This window comes from Falco cherrug, chromosome 12 (assembly GCF_023634085.1).
Source record: "Falco cherrug isolate bFalChe1 chromosome 12, bFalChe1.pri, whole genome shotgun sequence".
In the NCBI taxonomy this organism is placed as follows: domain Eukaryota; kingdom Metazoa; phylum Chordata; class Aves; order Falconiformes; family Falconidae; genus Falco; species Falco cherrug.
Window position 1 is genome coordinate 33,504,183 of NC_073708.1, and position 18,583 is coordinate 33,522,765.

The 18,583-nt window shown below is 56.6% G+C and overlaps 1 protein-coding gene across 1 annotated transcript in view; it reads left to right on the forward strand.

The window, feature by feature from the left end:
• Window positions 1–11,839: 11,839 nt before the first annotated feature.
• Window positions 11,840–18,583, forward strand: part of SGIP1 (SH3GL interacting endocytic adaptor 1) — a 60,058-nt gene continuing 53,314 nt past the window's right edge. Inside the window, exon 1 of the mRNA XM_055724900.1 lies at window positions 11,840–12,163. Within this exon, the coding sequence (XP_055580875.1) occupies window positions 12,154–12,163 (10 nt within the window). The 5' untranslated portion in view covers window positions 11,840–12,153. The remainder of the gene's footprint in view (window positions 12,164–18,583) is intronic.

Consider the following 18,583-nt stretch of genomic DNA (forward strand, 5'->3'; position numbering starts at 1 on the left):
GCTGTTGTTTTTGGTGCTGCTGTTGTTAACAGGGTGGCGCGGGCTGTACCGACGAAGGCGGCTGCGCTACCAGCACCAGGGCAGCGATAGCAGTGGACCCTCGGGTGGCAAAACCCAGCGGACACGGGGAACCCTTCTCTTACGGACGGAAAAGAAGGGTTTCTGCGGCTGGAGGGCACGGCCACCCGCTCCATCGTTCTGGCTGCGAGACCTTCATCTTCCTGAGCGGCAGCTGGCGGTGGAGCGGGGACCGGTGCTGGTGGCAGCGGCGACAGGAAGGCAGTGCAGACAGGAAGGCAATGGTCGCGCAGCCTGCGCCCGGCACAGGGCGACACCGGGGCCAGCTCGCGGGATGCTTTCATGTCCCCGCCTGACCCAAAACAACTGACTTTCCAGTAAAAACAACATCCTGCCGGCCAGCAGCACGAGGGCGAGGGGGCGGTGGGGACACGGTGCCACTCTCGCTGCGGGTGATGCCGGGGGAGCTGGCGGTGCTGGAGACCCTGCTGCAGCATGGCGTGGGGCTCCACAGGCTCCGAGATGAGGCTTCAGCCTCGGCTGGCCGGGGTGGGCAGCTGACACCACAGCTGGGTGCGCTGGGCTGGAAGCAGGGGCAGCCCCGTGCCCGCCACCACGACGCTTTGCTGTGGCAGCTGCGTCCGGCGCTGTGCCCGTGGCTCCAGGGGACGTGTGGGATGGGAAGCGGGTTATGGGGCTGAAAAACCATTTGCAGCTCTGGGTGGAGGAAAGCGGCCAGCAGGGACGGACAGCAAAGCGCTGCAGTTGTGGGTGAGCCACCAGCCCCACCGGGCATGCTGGGGGGAGGCGGTGTGCCCAGGGGCAGGGTGCTGTGCCCTGGCCCCCTCCCCTCTGCCTGCGCCCCCCCCTGCACGCCTTCGCTCGCTTTGCCTTCCAGTGACCTAGTTCTGCCAGGCAGCGGCTTCATTAGTACATGCAAACGTGGTGGTGCTGCTCTGGCGCTGAAATAACAGCCGCCTTTCACTTCTCCTTCTCAGCAGCAGCAGAGAGAATGCTCCCATGGCAGCTGTGTTGCCAGATAACCCAAATCCTTTTTGTTTCCCTTCCACTTTGGGGTGGGAAATCCCAGTTCAGGTGCAGGGCGGCTTGCTGGCGCCGTTTTTCCTCCTCTCCTCGGGGGATGAGGACACCTCTTGGCTCTGCTTTCCTGGCCTCCCATCCAAAACTGCCACCGGCCCGAGCACCCTGTGGGGTTCGAGTGGTTTCCTTCAGCATCCAAAGCACGTCCGTCCGTGTGGCGGCAGCAATGCGGTGCTTCCTCCTCATTAGCGGATGGACGGTGCTGATGGGTGCCTGCTCCCCCTCCCCAGTGTTCCCGCTGCGGGTGTAGCTGTGCTGCCTCCAGTGACCCCCCAGCAGGTCCTGGCTGCGCCCGAAGGGGCTGGGAATACATCTGGGGGGTGTATTTGCTGCTCAGATATCTGGGGGAAGCAGGATGAGAAACAACCTGCAGGAAGACAGGGTGCAGAAATGTGTCTTTCCGGAGAGGGGGTGGCTCCCAGGTCTGCAACTGGGGCATGCGACCAGCTGTGCAACCAGCTGTGCATGGAACTGCAGCTTGCAACCAGGGAATGCAACCGGCCTGCGCAGCCCAGGCGTGCGCTGGGGTGTGCAACACCCACTGGGGCTGGGCCAGGAGGGGCTGGGATGTGTGTGGGGTCCATGGTGCAGGACCCCAGCCCAGCCGGATGGGCTTGGGACCTCCAGCCTTGGGGCTGTGAGAGGAGGATGCACACACTGTCCCCTCCTTGCCACCAGTGTTAATGATGGCTGGTGCCAGCAGCCCTGTCTTCAGCAGCGGCCGAGTGGCAGCTGTCCTCCAGGACACAGTTTCCCACTGAGGCCAGGGCGCTGGGGTTGCAGCGGGGATTTCCACCAGCCGTAAACCTTCCCCCGGGCATCAGTCCTGGGGACGAGCCGCTGTTGGCTCTGCACTGGCACCTGGGGCACAGGGACAAGGGTCCCGCAGAGCCCCCGCTGCTGCCAGGAAACTTCTGACCCAGAGGTCGGCATTGTTAATAGAAACCATGATGCAAATAAATCAAATAATAAACCCACCCTGTTGCTTTTTCCCATGGTGCACAGGCACTGTCTGCTCTCCTGGGTGTGGGGGCTGGGTTTCCTTGTTCTTTTTCCCCCCTGGTCCATAGGAGTCAGGGATGAACACGTGCGTTCCCCCCGGCACGCCAGCGGCTGCAAGCCGGTGCTGCGGCCCTGAGCCACGCGCAGAGCTCCCTGCCAGGGAAAGGCACTGAAGGAATCTTGGGTTTCTTCTGAAGAAACACTGAGGACGCAGATTTCTCATCTGAGTAATGACACTCAGTGGCAGCTTTCTGCCAAGCCATCAGGCCAGCGTCTGTGGGTGTCCCGTGCCCCCCACTGCAGGCCTGGATGGGGACAGGGATACAGGTTCCTGCGCTGGGGCCACCAGATGCCAAGCACCAGGATGGCTGGTGCCACCGCCATCCCCTCTGGTTTGCATACGTAGCAAAACCCCCTTCAGGACGGTGCTTATTGTAACGGGGGCTGGGCGCCTGGATGCTGAATGCTCTGCTGGCCTTGCAGCCCCCCCCGAGGTTTGCGCCACGTTCTCATGGGGGTGCCCCATGCCCCTGAGCACCCTGTGGGCCACCGCACTGTGTCCCTCCGTGCGCCAGCCAGCAGCACAGAGCATTTTCCAAGTTACAAACCAGCCATAAGGATTTGCAAAGTGCTGGAAGTGGTTTGCTGGCTGAGGAGATTTAGGTGCCACTGGCTTAGAGTTCCCCTAAAAGTCCTAGAGATGAAAAAAAAGAAATGAAAAACTGAAGTGCTGACAGTTTTGTCATAAAAAACAGGAAGGAGCTGAGGGCTGGCCCACAAAGCACAGATTTTATCGAGTCTGTGGTGCTGGAACGAAGCCCGAGGGTTCACGGCACCGGTGGCCCCTTGCGAAGGGGAGGTGGGTGAACTGGCCTGGTGGTGGGGACACCGCTGGGATCCCTGGGCTGTCCAGGAAGGACAGGGCAGGTTGTGGCCCAGCTGATGCAATTTAAGATGCTTTAGATGTTTTAGCTCTCTCGAACATCCCTCTTAGGGTGACACAAGGAGCCTGTCCCCAAGGGCTCCCCGTCCCCGAGGGCTCCCAGCCCTTGCTCCTGCTGCACAAGTTTCTGGTCTATTGAGGCTATTTCTGCCACCCTGGTCAGATGCCATCACCGCTTCTGTCTGTCTGCTGAGAAGATGGAGAGGGGATCTTACCAATGCATGCAAATATCTTAAAGGAGAGCATCAGGGGGATGGGACTGGCTCTTTCCAGTGGTGCCCAGTGATGGGACAAGGGGCAACGGGCACAAACCGCAACACGAGAAGTCCCACCTGAATATGAGGAAGAACTTCTTCACGGGGAGGGTGGCAGAGCCCCGGGCCGGGCTGCCCGGGGGGGCTGGGGGGTCTCGTCCCCAGAGACACTCAAACCCACCGGGACGCGGCTCTGTGCGGCTGCTCGGGGAGCCCCTGCGCCAGCCGCGGTGGGGGGCTGGGTGGTCTGCAGAGCTGCCCTCCCACCCCACCATGCTGTGATGCTGCTATTGCAGTGCTGCAGGAGGTTGGGGACTGCAAAGCTCTGACCATGGGGCTGAGGGAGGCACCCCTGTTGTGGGGGCAGGACAGGCTCTCCTGGGACAGGGTTTCTGTTATGGGGTTGCCAACACACTGTGGAGCTGGACACAGCTTGTGCTGACAGCGCCGTTACGCTGCCTTTGCTCACGGCAGCTGGTCCGGCTGCAGATTGTCACCGTGTTGGGGGGCTGCAGGAGTGCTGGTGAAAGGCTGACCCATGGGGGACAGCAGGACAGGCCCAGGGACGTCCTCATCCCCACGGCAAGCTCCTCATTGCAGAGAGAAGACTGCTGCAATAAAAATAAAATATAATAATAATAATACATATTGCAGAACAGACATACCCACAGGAGGGGGTCACTGCTGGCAGTAGGTCCTGCTGTGGGTCCCGCATGGAGTCCCCAGATCCCACGGGTCCCCCCCACCCCTGTTGCTGCTATTTGAAGCAGCTTGGGATGGGCCCAAGCAGAGGATTTCAGTTACATGAAATAGTTTTATTTTTACCTTTGACACCTTCCCGCTGCGCTGCTTGGGATGGGCCCTGCTCTGGCCAGGCACCACACCGCGCTCTGGGGAGCATCCTGCTGTGGTTCGGGGTGCAGCGCGGCACGGAGGGCGCAGCATGATGCAGCTCAGGTGCACGGAGCCAGCCGCTTTTTGGGGCGCACCAGCTGGACTGAGCAGGGGGCCACCACCATGCTGCAGGCGGCGCTCAGCCTGGGACACCGGCAGGGCCAGGGAGCCATCCCCAGGGAGCCCCACGCTGTGGGGCTCAGCCCACTGCCAGCACCATCCTGCCCGTGCACGGCTGCCTGCACAGCTGCACAGCACCATCCTGCCCCAGCACGGCTGCCCGCACAGCTGCACAGCACCATCCTGCCCCAGCACGGCTGCCTGCACAGCTGCACAGCCCCGTCCTGCCCACGCACGGCTGCTCGCACAGCTGCACAGCACCATCCTGCCCACACACGGCTGCCCGCACAGCTGCACAGCACCATCCTGCCCCAGCACGGCTGCCTGCACAGCTGCACAGCCCCATCCTGCCTATGCACGGCTGCCTGCACAGCTGCACAGCACCATCCTACCCATGCACGGCTGCCCGCACAGCTGCACAGCACCATTCTGCCCAAGCACGGCTGCCTGCACAGCTGCACAGCACCATCCTGCCCACGCACGGCTGCCTGCACAGCTGCACAGCACCATCCTGCCCATGCACGGCTGCCTGCACAGCTGCACAGCTCCATCTGCCGAGGTCCCAGGCCACTGCACAGCACAGCGCGCAGGGCAGGACACAGCACAGCCGGCGTGTGCACAGCAGGGATGTCCACTGTGGGGGACACAGCTCGGACACATGGCAGGGACATGCGCTGCAGGGACACACAGGTGGGGTCCGGCACAGCTGGAGCCATGCACAGCTGGGCACTCAGGCAGCTGGAGTGGTTCATGGCAGAGCCCCAAGCAGCTAAAGACAAGTCCAGCTGCAGTCCCACACAGCCAAGGCCATACACAGCTGGATAGATGCACAGCTGGGGCTGTACACATCTGGAAGGGTTCATGGCTGGGGCCTCCGTGCACCTGGATCCTTGCACAGCTGGAGCCTGAGCACAGCTGATGCTTGAGCACAGCTGGAACCACACAGCTGGAGGCAGCTGTTCTGGGCCTGCTCTGGGGTTCTCACCTTTGAGGGCCCTCTGCCTTTTCTGCCACATTGCACAGATGTTTCCCAGCGCCATCCCCTGCCCTCTCCCTGCTCCGACATGCTCCAGCATCTCTCACTCTTGCCCCACAGGGGCTCACAGTTCCGTTCACTGTGCTGATGTGCAAGCACAGCTGGTGTGATACAGGCCGACCTGTCTGACCATCGCTCAGCCATGGCCCCACTTCCATAAATAACAATTTTTTTCCAGCATATTCAGCTGAGCCATTTGGGTTGAAACCTTCCACCCCACCAAAAAAAAAAAAAAAAAAAAAAAAAAAAATCAGCCTGAGGCAGGCAGCTGTCAGCAGCAGTGTGAGGAGTGGTGCCCAGTTGCGCTGCTGGGGAGCAGGATGTGCCCCCCGAGGGTGCCTGGGCAGCAGCACCACTGGCCGAGCTGCACCCACCCGCATGGGGCTTTGCCGGACCCCATGGGTTGGGCTGCTTTGCCCCCGAGGAGCCAGCGGAGCCTCGTTGCTCCCAGGCGGTGCAAGTCTGCTCCTGCATGGTCAAGGCAGTTGGGGTTTTTTTTAAACGATTTGAAGTTAATAAGCCATCGTGCCTAGAGGGAAAAAACGTGTTTGAAATATTGTTGGATTTGGACCAGCACAAAAATTCCCAGTTTATCTTCCACTGGGGCTTCCCACTGCAGGCAGCGGCATGGGCAGGCGGGTGGGGGGCACCCAGGGCTGTCACCCACTGCCCCCAGCACAGCGGGGAGAAGCCCCCCGAGCTGGCACTGGAGCAGAAAGCAGGTGCTAGCCAGTGTGGCTTCAGCTCGCTTTTATTTTGCTTTGCTGCAGATGACAGGTAATCCCGGCCTTGTGCTTTGATATTTTTTCCCCTTGCTAATTGACACTCTAATTAAGCTCATGCTTAAACTACAGGGAAGAGGGGAACGGCGCAGGAGCTGGGAGCCTGCTTTTATTTGTTCTCACGTCTAATGAGGGAACAGTATCCAAACACGAGATACTTTTGAAATACCCACAGCTGACACTGCTCCTATAGAATTTATTTTATATTCAAAAGCTGACACTCCCTTCACCCCCCTGTGCGCTGCTGGGCCCCACCTTGCACCCTTGGGGTGCAGCGCTTCAAATGCCATGAGTGTTTCTTTGGGCAGAACTGAGTGAAATGCTATTTTCGGGGCTCCCCCTTCCCTATGCCCACCGGCTGCAATGTGGGGCGGTGGGGTGCCCCCACCAGCCAGGAGCCAGGTGCCAGGGTGCAGCGCTGACCCCCCACCCAGTCTGGGGGGCACGTGGGGAGGCCGTTCCCAGCCTGAAAATGTGCTTGGCACTGGTGCCTTCAGTGATCAAATATTTAATAATTATTAGGATTTAATAGTTTAGGACTTTAATATTGGGTTTGATAATATTTGGGAGCAGGTGTGTGGTGAAGTGGGGCTGCTGGCTGCCAAACCCCACACCTGTGGGGCGCACGAGGCTTTTTCAGTGCCGTTGAATTCCTTCTTCCTTGCAAAAAAAAAAAAAAGGCGGCATTAATAATATTCCCTCGGCCGTCTCGTTTCTGGACAGGGCAGTGGGGGTGGGGGGGCACCCAGGCCCTGTCCCCACCCCGCCTGGGCAGGTGGCTGGAGCATCCCCAGGGCAGCCCCCAGCTGCGCCTCATCCCTGCCGGGTGTGGTGCTGAGGTGCTGGGGCAGCTGATTAGCCTGATAAGCCCTTGATTAGCAGGGCTGTGGGTGGGGGCCGGGTTGCTGGGAGGAAGAGGAAGCAGAGGAAGGTGGACAGGCTGGCTCTCCTGGCTTGGCAGAGGTGGGTTTTGGTGGCTGGTGCTGGTGAATGGGCATCTCCGAGGGCGGTGTGAGGGGCAGCGATGGGGGCTGGGCCCCAGTGGGGGGGGGTGTTCCCGGCCTGCTCTTACACCCCGGGGCATAGCCTAATTACCTCTGCTTACACCATAGTTATTAAACAAGGCAGAGTTGGCTCTGGCAGCGTCAAATCGCTCTGTGAGTGTGCCCGCTGCGCCTCAGCTCTGCCAGCACCCCTGTGCCACTGGGGCACCCTGCTCGGCACAGTGTGAGTTTGGGGGGGCACTGAGCAGGGCTGCTGGCTGGGGTTGGGGGGTGCTGCCCCCCATGCCCTGCTCGTGCCTGGTGATGGAGGTGGTCGGTCCCACAAGTTGCCACGTTTGGTTTCAGGGAGCACCTCCCTGTTTCCAGCCCTGCTGTGACTTGTGCCGTGGCTGTGGTTGGGGGGGTTGCTTCGCTGGGGATGGTTCGAGGTTCAGTGGGATGCTGCTGTGGTGGTGCTCAGCCTGGACCGGGTGCTTTGGGGGGCGCTTAGCAGGGCGTGGGGTATTTTGCAGGGTGCTTCTTGAGGGCTGGCTGTGGTCGCGTGTCCCCCAGGGCCATTTCCCTGTGTGCCGGTGGGGACAAGCGGCAGGCGGGGGGGCATGGGCGCAGCCTGTGCTGCTGCTCACCGGTGAGCTTCCATGGAAGCCTTGCTCCCCTTGTACCCCGAGGACAGCCTGGCACGCCGAGTCTCCCTTTAAACACACAATAAGCTCGTTTTCCCCAGCGCTGTGGGGGACCCCGTGCGGCTCTCTGCCCTCTCCAAGCATGTGTCCCATGGGTGAGGGTTCGCTCCTGTGTCCCTTGTCCCTCTCCTCGGAGCAGCACGCTGAGATGGAAGGGGCTCGGCGTCTCCTTGTGTGTGGGGAAAACAGGGGATGAATAGAGCAAAAACCTAATAGAGCAGAAGGTAACGGGCTTTATTGTGGAGTGAGGAGCAGCTGCATCCCGAAGGGGGCCGGTGCCTGGGGGATGTGGGTGGGTGCTGCTCCTCTCCTCCCCGCAGCCCTGCCAGCCTGCGGTCCCCGGTGCTCCCGGCCGGGGTGGTGGCAGTGAGCTCGCCGAGGGGGGCAGGGAGGGATGGGGACCACCCGGGGGCTGGCAGGGCCGGTTCCCATGGGTTCCCGGTGCTGGCCCAGCCCTGGTCCTGCCAGGGGACTGCAGATGCACGTGCAATGCTCTGGCCACACACAACATGATGCAGGGTGGTGGGGCGCGGTAGAATCGTGGGTGCAGTCTCTTTCGGCACAGATTTGCAGGTGGCCACGTTTCTAGGACCATGCAGGGGCATTTGGTGCTCCGGATCTGGCTGATCTGCCTCTGCGCCCACCTGAGCTCCCTGGAGGCTTGGGCATGGTGGTCCTGGTGGGACCCTGCATCTCCCAGCCCCCTTTCCTGGTAGGGAGAAGCCTTTTGAACAAGGAATCTTGTCAATATGGCACTTTATCAGAGTCCGAGCGGCAGCCTCTGCAAGGGTTTGGGTTTGTCTTTAGCTGTCCTAGAGCAATGCATGCATGTCCACGTTTGTTGTGACGCTCCTGCGTCCCAGGACTTCTAACCTCCAGCAAACACACACCAACCTCTGGCACCCTGCAGGGAAGATGTGAGTTTTATAAGGGAAGAGGCAAACGGTTGAACTTTGGAAAGTCTGTTCTGCAGGGGATGGGGGAGAATTCCCCAGCGCTGTGCAGCGCCAGGAGCCATCGGTGGTGAGACTGCCAGGGAGTCTGGTGTCACCCATGGCATTTCCACCAGGAGCAGATAAAGGACAAACTTATTTTCAGTAAAGGTTTAGTTTTGGTTTAGCGAAAGGGTTGCGGAGCCACGAACGCAGAGATGTAAACAATCCACCGGCTGCCCGTTAATGCCGGGGGATTTGCCAGGGCCAGCTCCCACGCGGGACGAGGCTGGCGGATTGGAGTTTTATTTAGCAAATCCCCATCCACATCCATGCTGCGCCCCGCGCTCTGCACCCGCCCTGGGGCACTGTGTCCCCGGCCAGCCAGGGGACGAGCTGGGCTCCTCCGCTCCCACGGTGCCTGTCACATGTACCTAAAGCATGACTGCTCAGATATGAGTAATGCACTCTGGTGATTAATTTTCTGCCTTTTTTTTATTATTATTATTTTTATTTTGTCTGTTGATGTTTGCTTGCAGCTGCCTAAATGCATATCCTTCAGGAGCTGCCTGAGTTTTCCAGCACTTTTGCTGAGAAATGTCCATGTGTCCACTAAAGTGGTTGGAAATTGTTTGGGAATCCATAAATAGGAATTTTACCTTGAAACGAGAAGGGCTCATCGGCACGCTGCCCTCTCCAGGGAGACGGGTGTGCTCTCGCAGTGAGCCGGCTCTCCCTGTGCCTCCCAGCTCTGGGAAGAGCAGGGAGCAGCTCTGTGGTGGTGTTAGCATGGGGTTCATTTTGCCCTCAGGAAGACGAGTTTCGGTCTTGCCACATGGCAGGGATTATTTCATAAGGCCGAGACGCCCCGCAGAGCCAAGCGAGGCTGGAGCTGCGCCATGCTTAGCCCCAACCCGTGAGTTTCCCGCGCGTACGGTGCGTGCCAGCACCACGTGGAGCCTGCTGGAACCCGGGGGAATTTGGTGAAAATAATTTATTTGCCCTTCACCCAGCTTGGGGAGGGGGTTCGCAGGGGAGACTACAGCTCTTCTCGCTGGTTCAAGGCCTGCAAGCCCTGCCGAGGAGCAGCGGGAGGTGGGTTGCCAGCTCTTTCCCGGCTGGAAGTGGAGCCGCCTGGCTCCGGTGGCGCCGTGTCCTGCTGTCTGGATTTCGGAGCAGAAGTGTTATTCCGGTGTGTCCCAGAGGGATTTGGGCACAGCAGGTGTGTGTGCATCACCTGGGCATCCTGCCATGTGTGCCAGCCTGGGTCCTCGGTGTGGCTTGGGGCAGAGCGGCGCAGTGTTTGGCATGTTGCGCTCGCCCTGGGATTACAGACGGATTTCCAGCAGGCGCTGGGCACCCTTCCCCGCAAGCCCGCTGCCTGTGCTGAAAGTGCTGGCAGCTGAGGCAGGTCGTAGGGGCTCCTTGCAGGGATTAAACCAGCCATCTGCTAAATAATCCCGGGCGGGCGGTGGGGTTCTGGCCGGCTGGGATGGGTGGGGGCTGTAGTTGGGGACACTTTGGTCCTGGGGACACTTGGTGCCGGAGACTTGGTTGTGGTGTTGGAGCTCATTTCCCCATTGGTGCATCTAAATTCTTGGAGGTGCTTGGCTTTTGGATTTTTTAACGGAGGGGAAATGGGATATATATATTTTTTTTTTAATGGGGGAAAATGGGATATATTTTTTTTTTTTTAACAGGAAAAACAATGCAGGTATTGCTCTCCCTGCTTGTGAGCAAGGTGAAGTCTTGAGAAATGTACCTGGTGACTGAGATGGTCTTAACGATGGTGACGCAGGGTGAGAGGTAGAAGTTAAGCCCCTGCCACACATACGAGGTGCTGGGGCAGGCTGGTTGTGCCCCACCAGAGCGGAGGTGGGGAGGCAGCTCCTCTGTGCATGCAGGGTGGTGCTGGTGGCCGTAATCCCCGTCCTTGCTGGGCGCTGAGCTGCGGTGGTGGCCGCAGGGATGGTCCCACATGCCTGGGTCCCCTCGCCCCGGGCTGGGGCTGTCCCCGCTGTCCCGCAAAGCGATGGATGCTGTTTTGGGTGAGCGCATCCCTGCTCGCGGCTGTGCGCGGGGGCTACTTCACTATGTGTGTAAGGGGCTTGAATGCATCTTCCCTGCCAGCAAAAGAAAATCATATAACCAGACTTTGGGAGGTGGTTTAAAGCTGGTTTTGCCAGAACCGGTTTTGTATCTTGTGTATTTATGGGGTGATCCTAGCAGCGTCCTGGGTTACTCCAGCGCTGGCATTGCCAGTGCCCTCCAGCCACGCTCCCTCTGCCCTCGTAGCAGCTCTGAGAAATGGTGAGCTCAGGCTGGTGAGGTTTGCACATCCATCGGGGGGGGCTGGCTGGTGCGTGGCAAGGCTCTGTGCTGCGGGGGCTGGCAGAGAGAAAAGGGGGGATGTGGCACTTTGCTGGGACAGGCTCAGGTGGCATCTTGTAGAGCAACAGTAGTACCAGCTGCTGCTGGCCATGGTGATGGTAGATGCAGGGGTCCTTGGATGGTGGTGGGGGGTGTCCCAGGCGGAGGCTGAGGGTGGCTCTTGCAGCCCCCCCACTCTCTCCCCAGCCTCTTTTGTTCCCCGCTCCGGCGATGCTTCGTCTGTTCTTCATGTGGAATTAATTCCCAGGCGCTCTCGGAAGGCAGTCGGGGAGAAATTTCTCCCGCATCATCCTTTCGGGGCTAATTGCTGGTGATGTGACGTCAGCCTGATGGATTTCTCTCTCGAATGGCTGCGGGAGAGGCGAGGAGGCCCCGGCACCCGCGGATGCGCGCCCCAGTCGCAGCCTGCTGCTCGCCCAGCGTGCCGGAGCTCGCGCCCGCCGCCCACCCCGCTGCATTTATTTTTTCTCCCCCCGTTCCCAGCCGGTCCCCTCGCACGCTCCTAATCTGACAGCGCCTGGTCATTAATCTGGCTCCCCCAGCCGCTGCAATAGGATTACAGGGAGGGGAAGTGCGTCACGAGGTACGAAGAAGGGTTATGCATTTTGGTGAAAGTGGGGAGGGGGGGGGGGATAAAATGGGAAATAGGTTGGTGTGTTCCCGGGGGGGTGTGTCGGGAGCGAGCGCGCATGTGAGGAGGTGTGGGGCGGGAGGGACCGGCTGCGCCGGAGCCGAGCTCGGCTCGTCCTCCCTTTCTCTCAGCATCCTCCGGTGATCCTGGAGGTGATACAGGCACAGCAGCATCCATGGCCTGCCCTTAGCCTCGGCACTTTTTTTTTTTTTTTTTTTCCTCCTTGTTATTCTGGCAGCTAAACGAGCCGGGGATCGGAGGCATTTGATTGAAGGGCTTACGTTAAGTATCTGGTAACTGGGATCGTATTCTCCTGTGTTTTTTCAGGCTCCTTGGAAATTGAGGAATGCAATTCTGCCACCATGATGGAAGGTAGGTGATGATCTGAGCATGTCTTTTGGGATCGCTAGAGTTTTAAAAGCAATGGTGGAAGAATCACTGAACCTGTGTGTGGGAATCCTTTTTCCTTTTTAAAAAAATAAAATAATAATAATAAAAAATAAAATCCTCCCCTCCCCCCTAATCCCAATCAAACTGAAGCACCCTGCCCACTGCTGGCAAGCTGGTGGATGGTGATATAATATCAAGCTCATCAGATTATTTGCAATTCCAGCCCCAGCCCTGTGCAGGCAGTTGGGGCTGTGCAGGCGCCCGTGCCGCTGGCAGAGCCACCGGTTCCGCCAGCTACCGGGGCAGGCGCAGGGAGCCCGGCTGGGCTAGGCTGCGCGGCGCTTGGGTCCTTGAGGCATTATCTTACCCTCTGCTCGGAAAGGCGCTCCCCCAGCCCGACGTGATGCCTGGAGGATGGATTTAAGAGTTATCTGTGTGCACAGACCGGGGGCTGTAAAGCCTGTGGGTGATGGATGGGATTCAGTGGTTTCACAGTGTGGCCGAGCAGCTTTTTAGGAGGAAACAAGGATATTGAAAATAATTTTTGCCATGTAGTGTCCCTGGTGCGAAGGTGCAGGCTGTGGGGAAAGGGGGGGATGTTGTATTCAGGCTTATTGGAATAAAAAAGGAAATGAGAATGAAATATGGGCTTCAGGCATGAGATCCTTCGGGAGCGTTGTGAGACTGTGTCTGATTGTGCGTGGGAAAAGCCCCTGGGCATTAAAGAAATTTTAACCGATGTCGTTTGTCTCAGCCATATGTAAAGTGCCTTTTTTTTTTTTTAATGCCTTCTGGAGGAAGGTGCAGGGAAAGCAAGACCTTAATTTTTAAATTTTCTAGCAGAATAGATGCTTCAGGGCCAACAAGATCAATTTTTTTTTTTTTCACGGCCCGTTGGCCGAGGCAGGAGGGCCCATCTCGGCAAGGGCTGTGTGAAGCCGCATCCAGCGCTGTGCTCGCAGCGCTGCCAGCATGCCAGCCCGGCGGCCACCCGGCCTTCCCAAGATGACAGGCAGAAAATGGGTGCCTCCTGGCGTGCCCCTGCACCCCGTGGCGCCACGCTAACCTAGGGGGGCCCCGGGCTGCATGGCACCCCGGCTTCTTGGGTTGACTTACGGCATTTGCCTCACCTTGGAAATCCGGTTGCTGCGACAGCCGGCTGTGAGCGTGCTGGAATGGTGTTAAGAAAATGAGCGTTATTGTCCTGTGATATGAGAAAATGCCTTCGATGTCTTCTCTGATACTGATAAAATTAATCCCAGTGAATTTTAGACCATGACATGGACCCCATGGCACCGCTCTGGCATACGTGACGCGCTGGGCAGCCGGCACACAGCCGGTGCAAGAACAGGGCGTTTCGGGGAGGGTCTCATTAACCACAGCTTCTTCCAGAAGTGCCTAATGGAGGAATTAATGTAGATAAATTGGTGTTGGCCTGCTGTCATTCTTGGTTTATTTAGCTACTTTTGAGGCTGGGGGGGCGGGGGGGAAGGTGGCTGGAGGGGTTGTTTTTTTTTTGGTTGGTTGGTTTGTGGTTGGTTTTCTTGGTTGGTTGGTTTGATGGGGATTTTTGTTTGGGATTTGTTTGTTTTCCTTGAGGATTTTTGCCTTGGTAGTGAACTGCCTGTGGCGTGCTGCTGTGGATAGGGCAGGGGGGTGCTGGCCGGGGGTCCTGCCCCACACCGGAGGGTGACAGAGGTGGAATCACCTTTCATGAACTGGTCTTGCATGTAAAACAACAAAAAAAAATATTTTTAAATACTAGCCATAAAAAGTTTCCCTGTTTTCTGTGACTTATTGAAATGCCTCACACGTTGATCCCCAGCTAGCTAATGCGTGTTAAAACGGAAGTGAGAAAATTAGAAGAATTAATTACTGCTTTTGATCAATTTTTAAAAAGTTGGAAACTGGCTTTATTTGTGGAAGAGTGAAACTTTTGTGACCAATATCCTACTGAAACACTGACACCTTGCAGAGATGCTTTGTTTTAATATAATAATGCTTTTGAATGTTTAGCTTAATTAGGTCTGAAAGTTTTTAAATGTTCATAAAATTCCTACAGTTCCCTGCAGTCACCATGTTAAAGGGTTTTTATTATTAGAGTTATTTAAATCACTTGTCTCACCAAACTGTTGGATGCTGTGCTGGAAGCTGGGGCTGGAGCTGGGCTGTGCCTACCTGGCACATGCCAGTGCCCCAGGGCAGCCCCAGCACCCCTGGGGCGCAGAACATGGGGCCACCCAGCATCACCCACGGCTGGTGGGGTGGACCGGGTCCAGCTGATGGTTTTGGATTCTCTTCTTTGGAAACAAGAGAATTTGGCTCCTTGGCAATGATGCAGGTTGTGTGACTTGTACTAGTTTGTTCTGCGTCCTGTATGGAATATTTTCTCATTCTCCTGGTGGATGGGGAAAAAAACACGTGTTTTTAAGCACACAGTGAAAAGTCACGATGACGTCTAAAAAAAATAAAAGCATGGATGCTGTCTCAAGAAGCAGTCCTTGCTGGGAGGAGAAGTGAACGTGTGCCACGGGGTGTTCCAGCCACCACAAGTGGACAGTGCCCTGCGTGGTGCCGCTTGCCCAGCGCTGCTGTTGCCACCCATGGTGGGGATGGGCTTGCTGTGCTTGGCCTGGCTCTAGCAGGTGGGAAGAAGGTGTTGGGGATGGGGAATAACACCCCACTCCTTCCCCCACCTTTGAGTTGGCAAAAACAACCTGCAGCAAAACTGTGGTGTGTCGGCACTGGGTCTGTGTTCCAGGGTGCTGCCGGAGAGGTGCCACCACGCACGGCAGGGTCTCTGCCCATGGGGCCATCGGTGTCAGGGCGTTTAGATGTTCCCTTTGGCTGCAAAATAACTCATCAGTGCTCAGAAATGCTCTGGATGCGTCGTGAAGGTAAACATCCGTGCACAAGATCCAAGTTTATCTCTGTTTTTAATCCATCTGTTGCGTCTCCAATGTACTGATGGTATTTTATGTGGCTTAATTAAGTTTTGAAATCACTGCTGCAGCACATCACTCAAGCCAGCAGCCCTGCCATGTTCGGGAAGGTTGGGCAGCCCTGCGGCTGATGGGAGCAGCCATGGTTACATTGGAGAAGGTCGTTTCTCCTGCAGGAGGTGGTACCTGCATTTCTTCAGAGCCCAAACCAGACATTTGATGGGGAGAAGCTTTCTCGGAATGGAAATTTCTCTGTGACTCTCCTCCCCAGGCTATTTTATGCTTGTTTCTGGGGGCCTTGGCCATTCTGGGAGCTTCCAGAGATGACTGGTCACATCCAAAATGGCAGAAACTTTCTTGCATCACCTTTTAGCGATGGTTGTCTCCAGGCCTGATGTTTTCATCGTGCTGAGCAGGTGGTACTAGGGCCAGAGGCAGCTAATGGCACATAAAAAAGCCTTTTCCTTGATTAGGCAAGAAAATTGGCTTTGTTATATTTTAGGTGGTCTCTGTTTCAATTAATTCAGTTGGGTTTCAGTAAATGGTGTATTTCAATGGGCTTAGTGCTGGCTGTGTGACTTGGCAAGGGAATGACCTGGTAGAAACAATTGTGTTTTATTTCAGAAAGCCAACAGCAGGTTTGAGGTGATTAACATAAATTCAGGCACGGATGGCAAAACCATCCCAGAAAATATGTGAGGGCTGTAACACTAAATTAGGATCCATTTTTTGAGCTGGAACCCAGCACTGAACTCTGTCTTGCAAAGAGCTTGCAGGAGCACCTCCAGCTGCGTCCTCTGGGATGCAAGGGGGATTATTTTCAGACCTGCTGCCTGGCAGACCTGGCACTGGGGAGGAAACCAATTTTTTTCATGAATACAAGAAAAGATTGATTGACCCTTCTGTCTGCCCTGCATAGCACAGGAGTGATGCTGTGCCTGAGCCAGCAGCTCAGCTCCCCTCATAGCCCAGGGTGGCCACAGGGCTGGGGATATTTTGCCGCTTCTCCAATTAGGAGACATGCGTAAAGCCTTTTTTTTTTTTTGGTGGGGGGTGGAGGGGGTGGGCTGGTCCTGCCCTGCATGGGAAGGCTGAGGTGCTGAGCTACTGAGGATGATGCACGTGAAAATGGGGAGTTGGGAAGCAAAGCATTTGCAAGAGAAGCAGCATGGAGCTCTTTAGCTCTTCGGTTTGTGTGTTCAAAGGCGGGGATGTGGTCAGTGTGCCCAGCCCAGAGCCGCCTGGGGGGGACAGTGGGGTGCTCCTGCACTGCAGTGGGGTGCTTCAGCACTGTGCACCCCAGGCTGGAGCTGGGCCAGTGAAGCTGCACCTGAAGAATGTCCCTGTCCACCTGGATTGAATTTGTTCAGCTGAACAGGCTGCAGCAGCAACCTCCAGTCTATGGCAGGGGGTGGAAAAGACGACTAATCCCTTTTTACGGGCGCTCCAACCCTTCCCACTGAGCTGGCCTGGGTTTCTTTAGCTCTAGCCCACGGGCAGCATCTCCCTGCGCTAAGGAAGAGGAGGGATAAGCGGCTCTAGCTCAAGACCAACAGCCACCAAGGAGAAAGCCCCCCCCCCCCCCCCCAAACCCCGGGAATCTGGGAAATGCTTTGGATTGGGGCTGGTGGTGCTTGCCGGTTAAAACCCATCTGGTGGAAACACGTGCTGGCTGAGGCGGCGGCAGGGGGGGTTAAACAAAATACAGGCAAGGCAGCAAAACCAAAGTGATCCATGGGATGTAGTGGCTGGAGCAAAACCCAAACAGGGTTTGGTTTTGGGGTAGAAAGGACAGAAAATACAGCAAAACTCAGCAACCATATGTGGTGTGTGTCTGCAAAATGCCTCCATGGAGGGAGCCCCAGTTTAACACGTGCCCATGGGTGCTGCGAACTGGCGCCCAAGCGCAGCAATTTGGGCTTCTCTGCTGAGGCAGAAGCTTTCTGCGTGATTCATTGACCTTATTCACATTGTACAGACACTTTAGGAAAAGATTACAGGTTAAATCGGGCATCTGTGCTTCTTGAGCATCTGTCACAGGTCTTAAGCAGTTAAAGGTGGAAAACCATGGCTGGGTGTGGAAATACCCTCCCTAAAAGCTGGTGCTGAGGCTGTGGAGCTGTGGGTGGTATTGATGCGATTTACCCAGTTCTTGTGCCAGGGATCCTAACCCACAGCCGGGATCTGAGAGGGGCAACACAGAGGGAAAAGTGGAAAGTAGGGGAAAGCAGACCTCCCCAAACCAGTGACCGTAAACTCTTTGGATGCCCAAAACTTGCTGTAGTTAAGACTTCAGCTACAGATCCACCTGCCCTTGAAGTCACTGGGGTGCGATGCTGGCTGTCTCCCTGCCTGGGCTGCGAGCAAAGCTCCGTGTGGTACCGTTCCCCTCTTCCCTGCTGCCTCAATATAGCTGCTTTCTTAAACTTTAAGGCAATATATGTGAGTTCTACAGGTTCAGTAGGGAAAAAGCAAACACCTGGCTGCCACGGCACGTGCTGGTTCGCGGGCGGGTTATTCACGCGCAGTGCAGCAGCGCACAGTGCAGCCCTGTTTGCCTTGCCAGCCATTCAGTAGCCTCAGCTATTTGCTTTTCGTAGCAGTTCAGTTGCAGGCTGATGTTTCTGGGGGCATTTGAAGTGTTGGTTGGTTTTATTTTGCTTTATTTGTGTGAATGAGAGAGGAGTAAGGCTTGTGGTGGTTATAGCTACTGGTTTTTTTGCACTTGCAGCCTCAGAGAATGTTTCATTTGAATTTTCAGTTTAGGTTTTGGTGTTTTTGATTTTCTAGCTGGTGCCCAGGCAGTCACTGGTGCCAGCACGGCTGCCCAGGAGGTGAGTGCTTTCCTGGGAGCCACCAGCTGGGATTTCACGGCCGGGGAGCATGGAGCTCCTGCCCTGTCCTACAACACCCCCCTCCTCCCCTGCACTCCGGTGGGCTTCGCTGCAGAGGTGGGAAGGGGAAATCCTCTACCAGGCCCTTATTTGCACTGGGTCAGTGCTGACAATGGTTTGAAAAAGTGAGGTACCAAGACTGGAGGAATCCTACTTTGCATCCCGTATTATCTGGAGGCTGTTCCTTACCCATCCCAGCCTTGGAAGAGCACCCCTGTCTTTGGCACATCTTTCTTTGAATTTAAATTATGACACTTTTGTGTGGTGATTAGGTGGGGGGGTTTTGAGAGAGAGAGTTATTGAGGGCGGGGGGGGGGAATAATCTCTTGAAATTCTCCACCTACGTGTTGCAAGGAATTTGAAACATCAACTTGAGATTAATGTCATCGTGTGTAGGATGTGTGGAAATAATCTTGCAGGGATGTTTGGGATGGGTTGAGCCTGGTGATGCTGCAGGCAGAGCCTGCCCTCACCACCCAGCTGCAGCTGTGCCCGGGTGCCGACAGGATTTCATACGGCCCCACAAATATATTGGTTTTCTAGAGTTGGATCTATAGAAATAATTA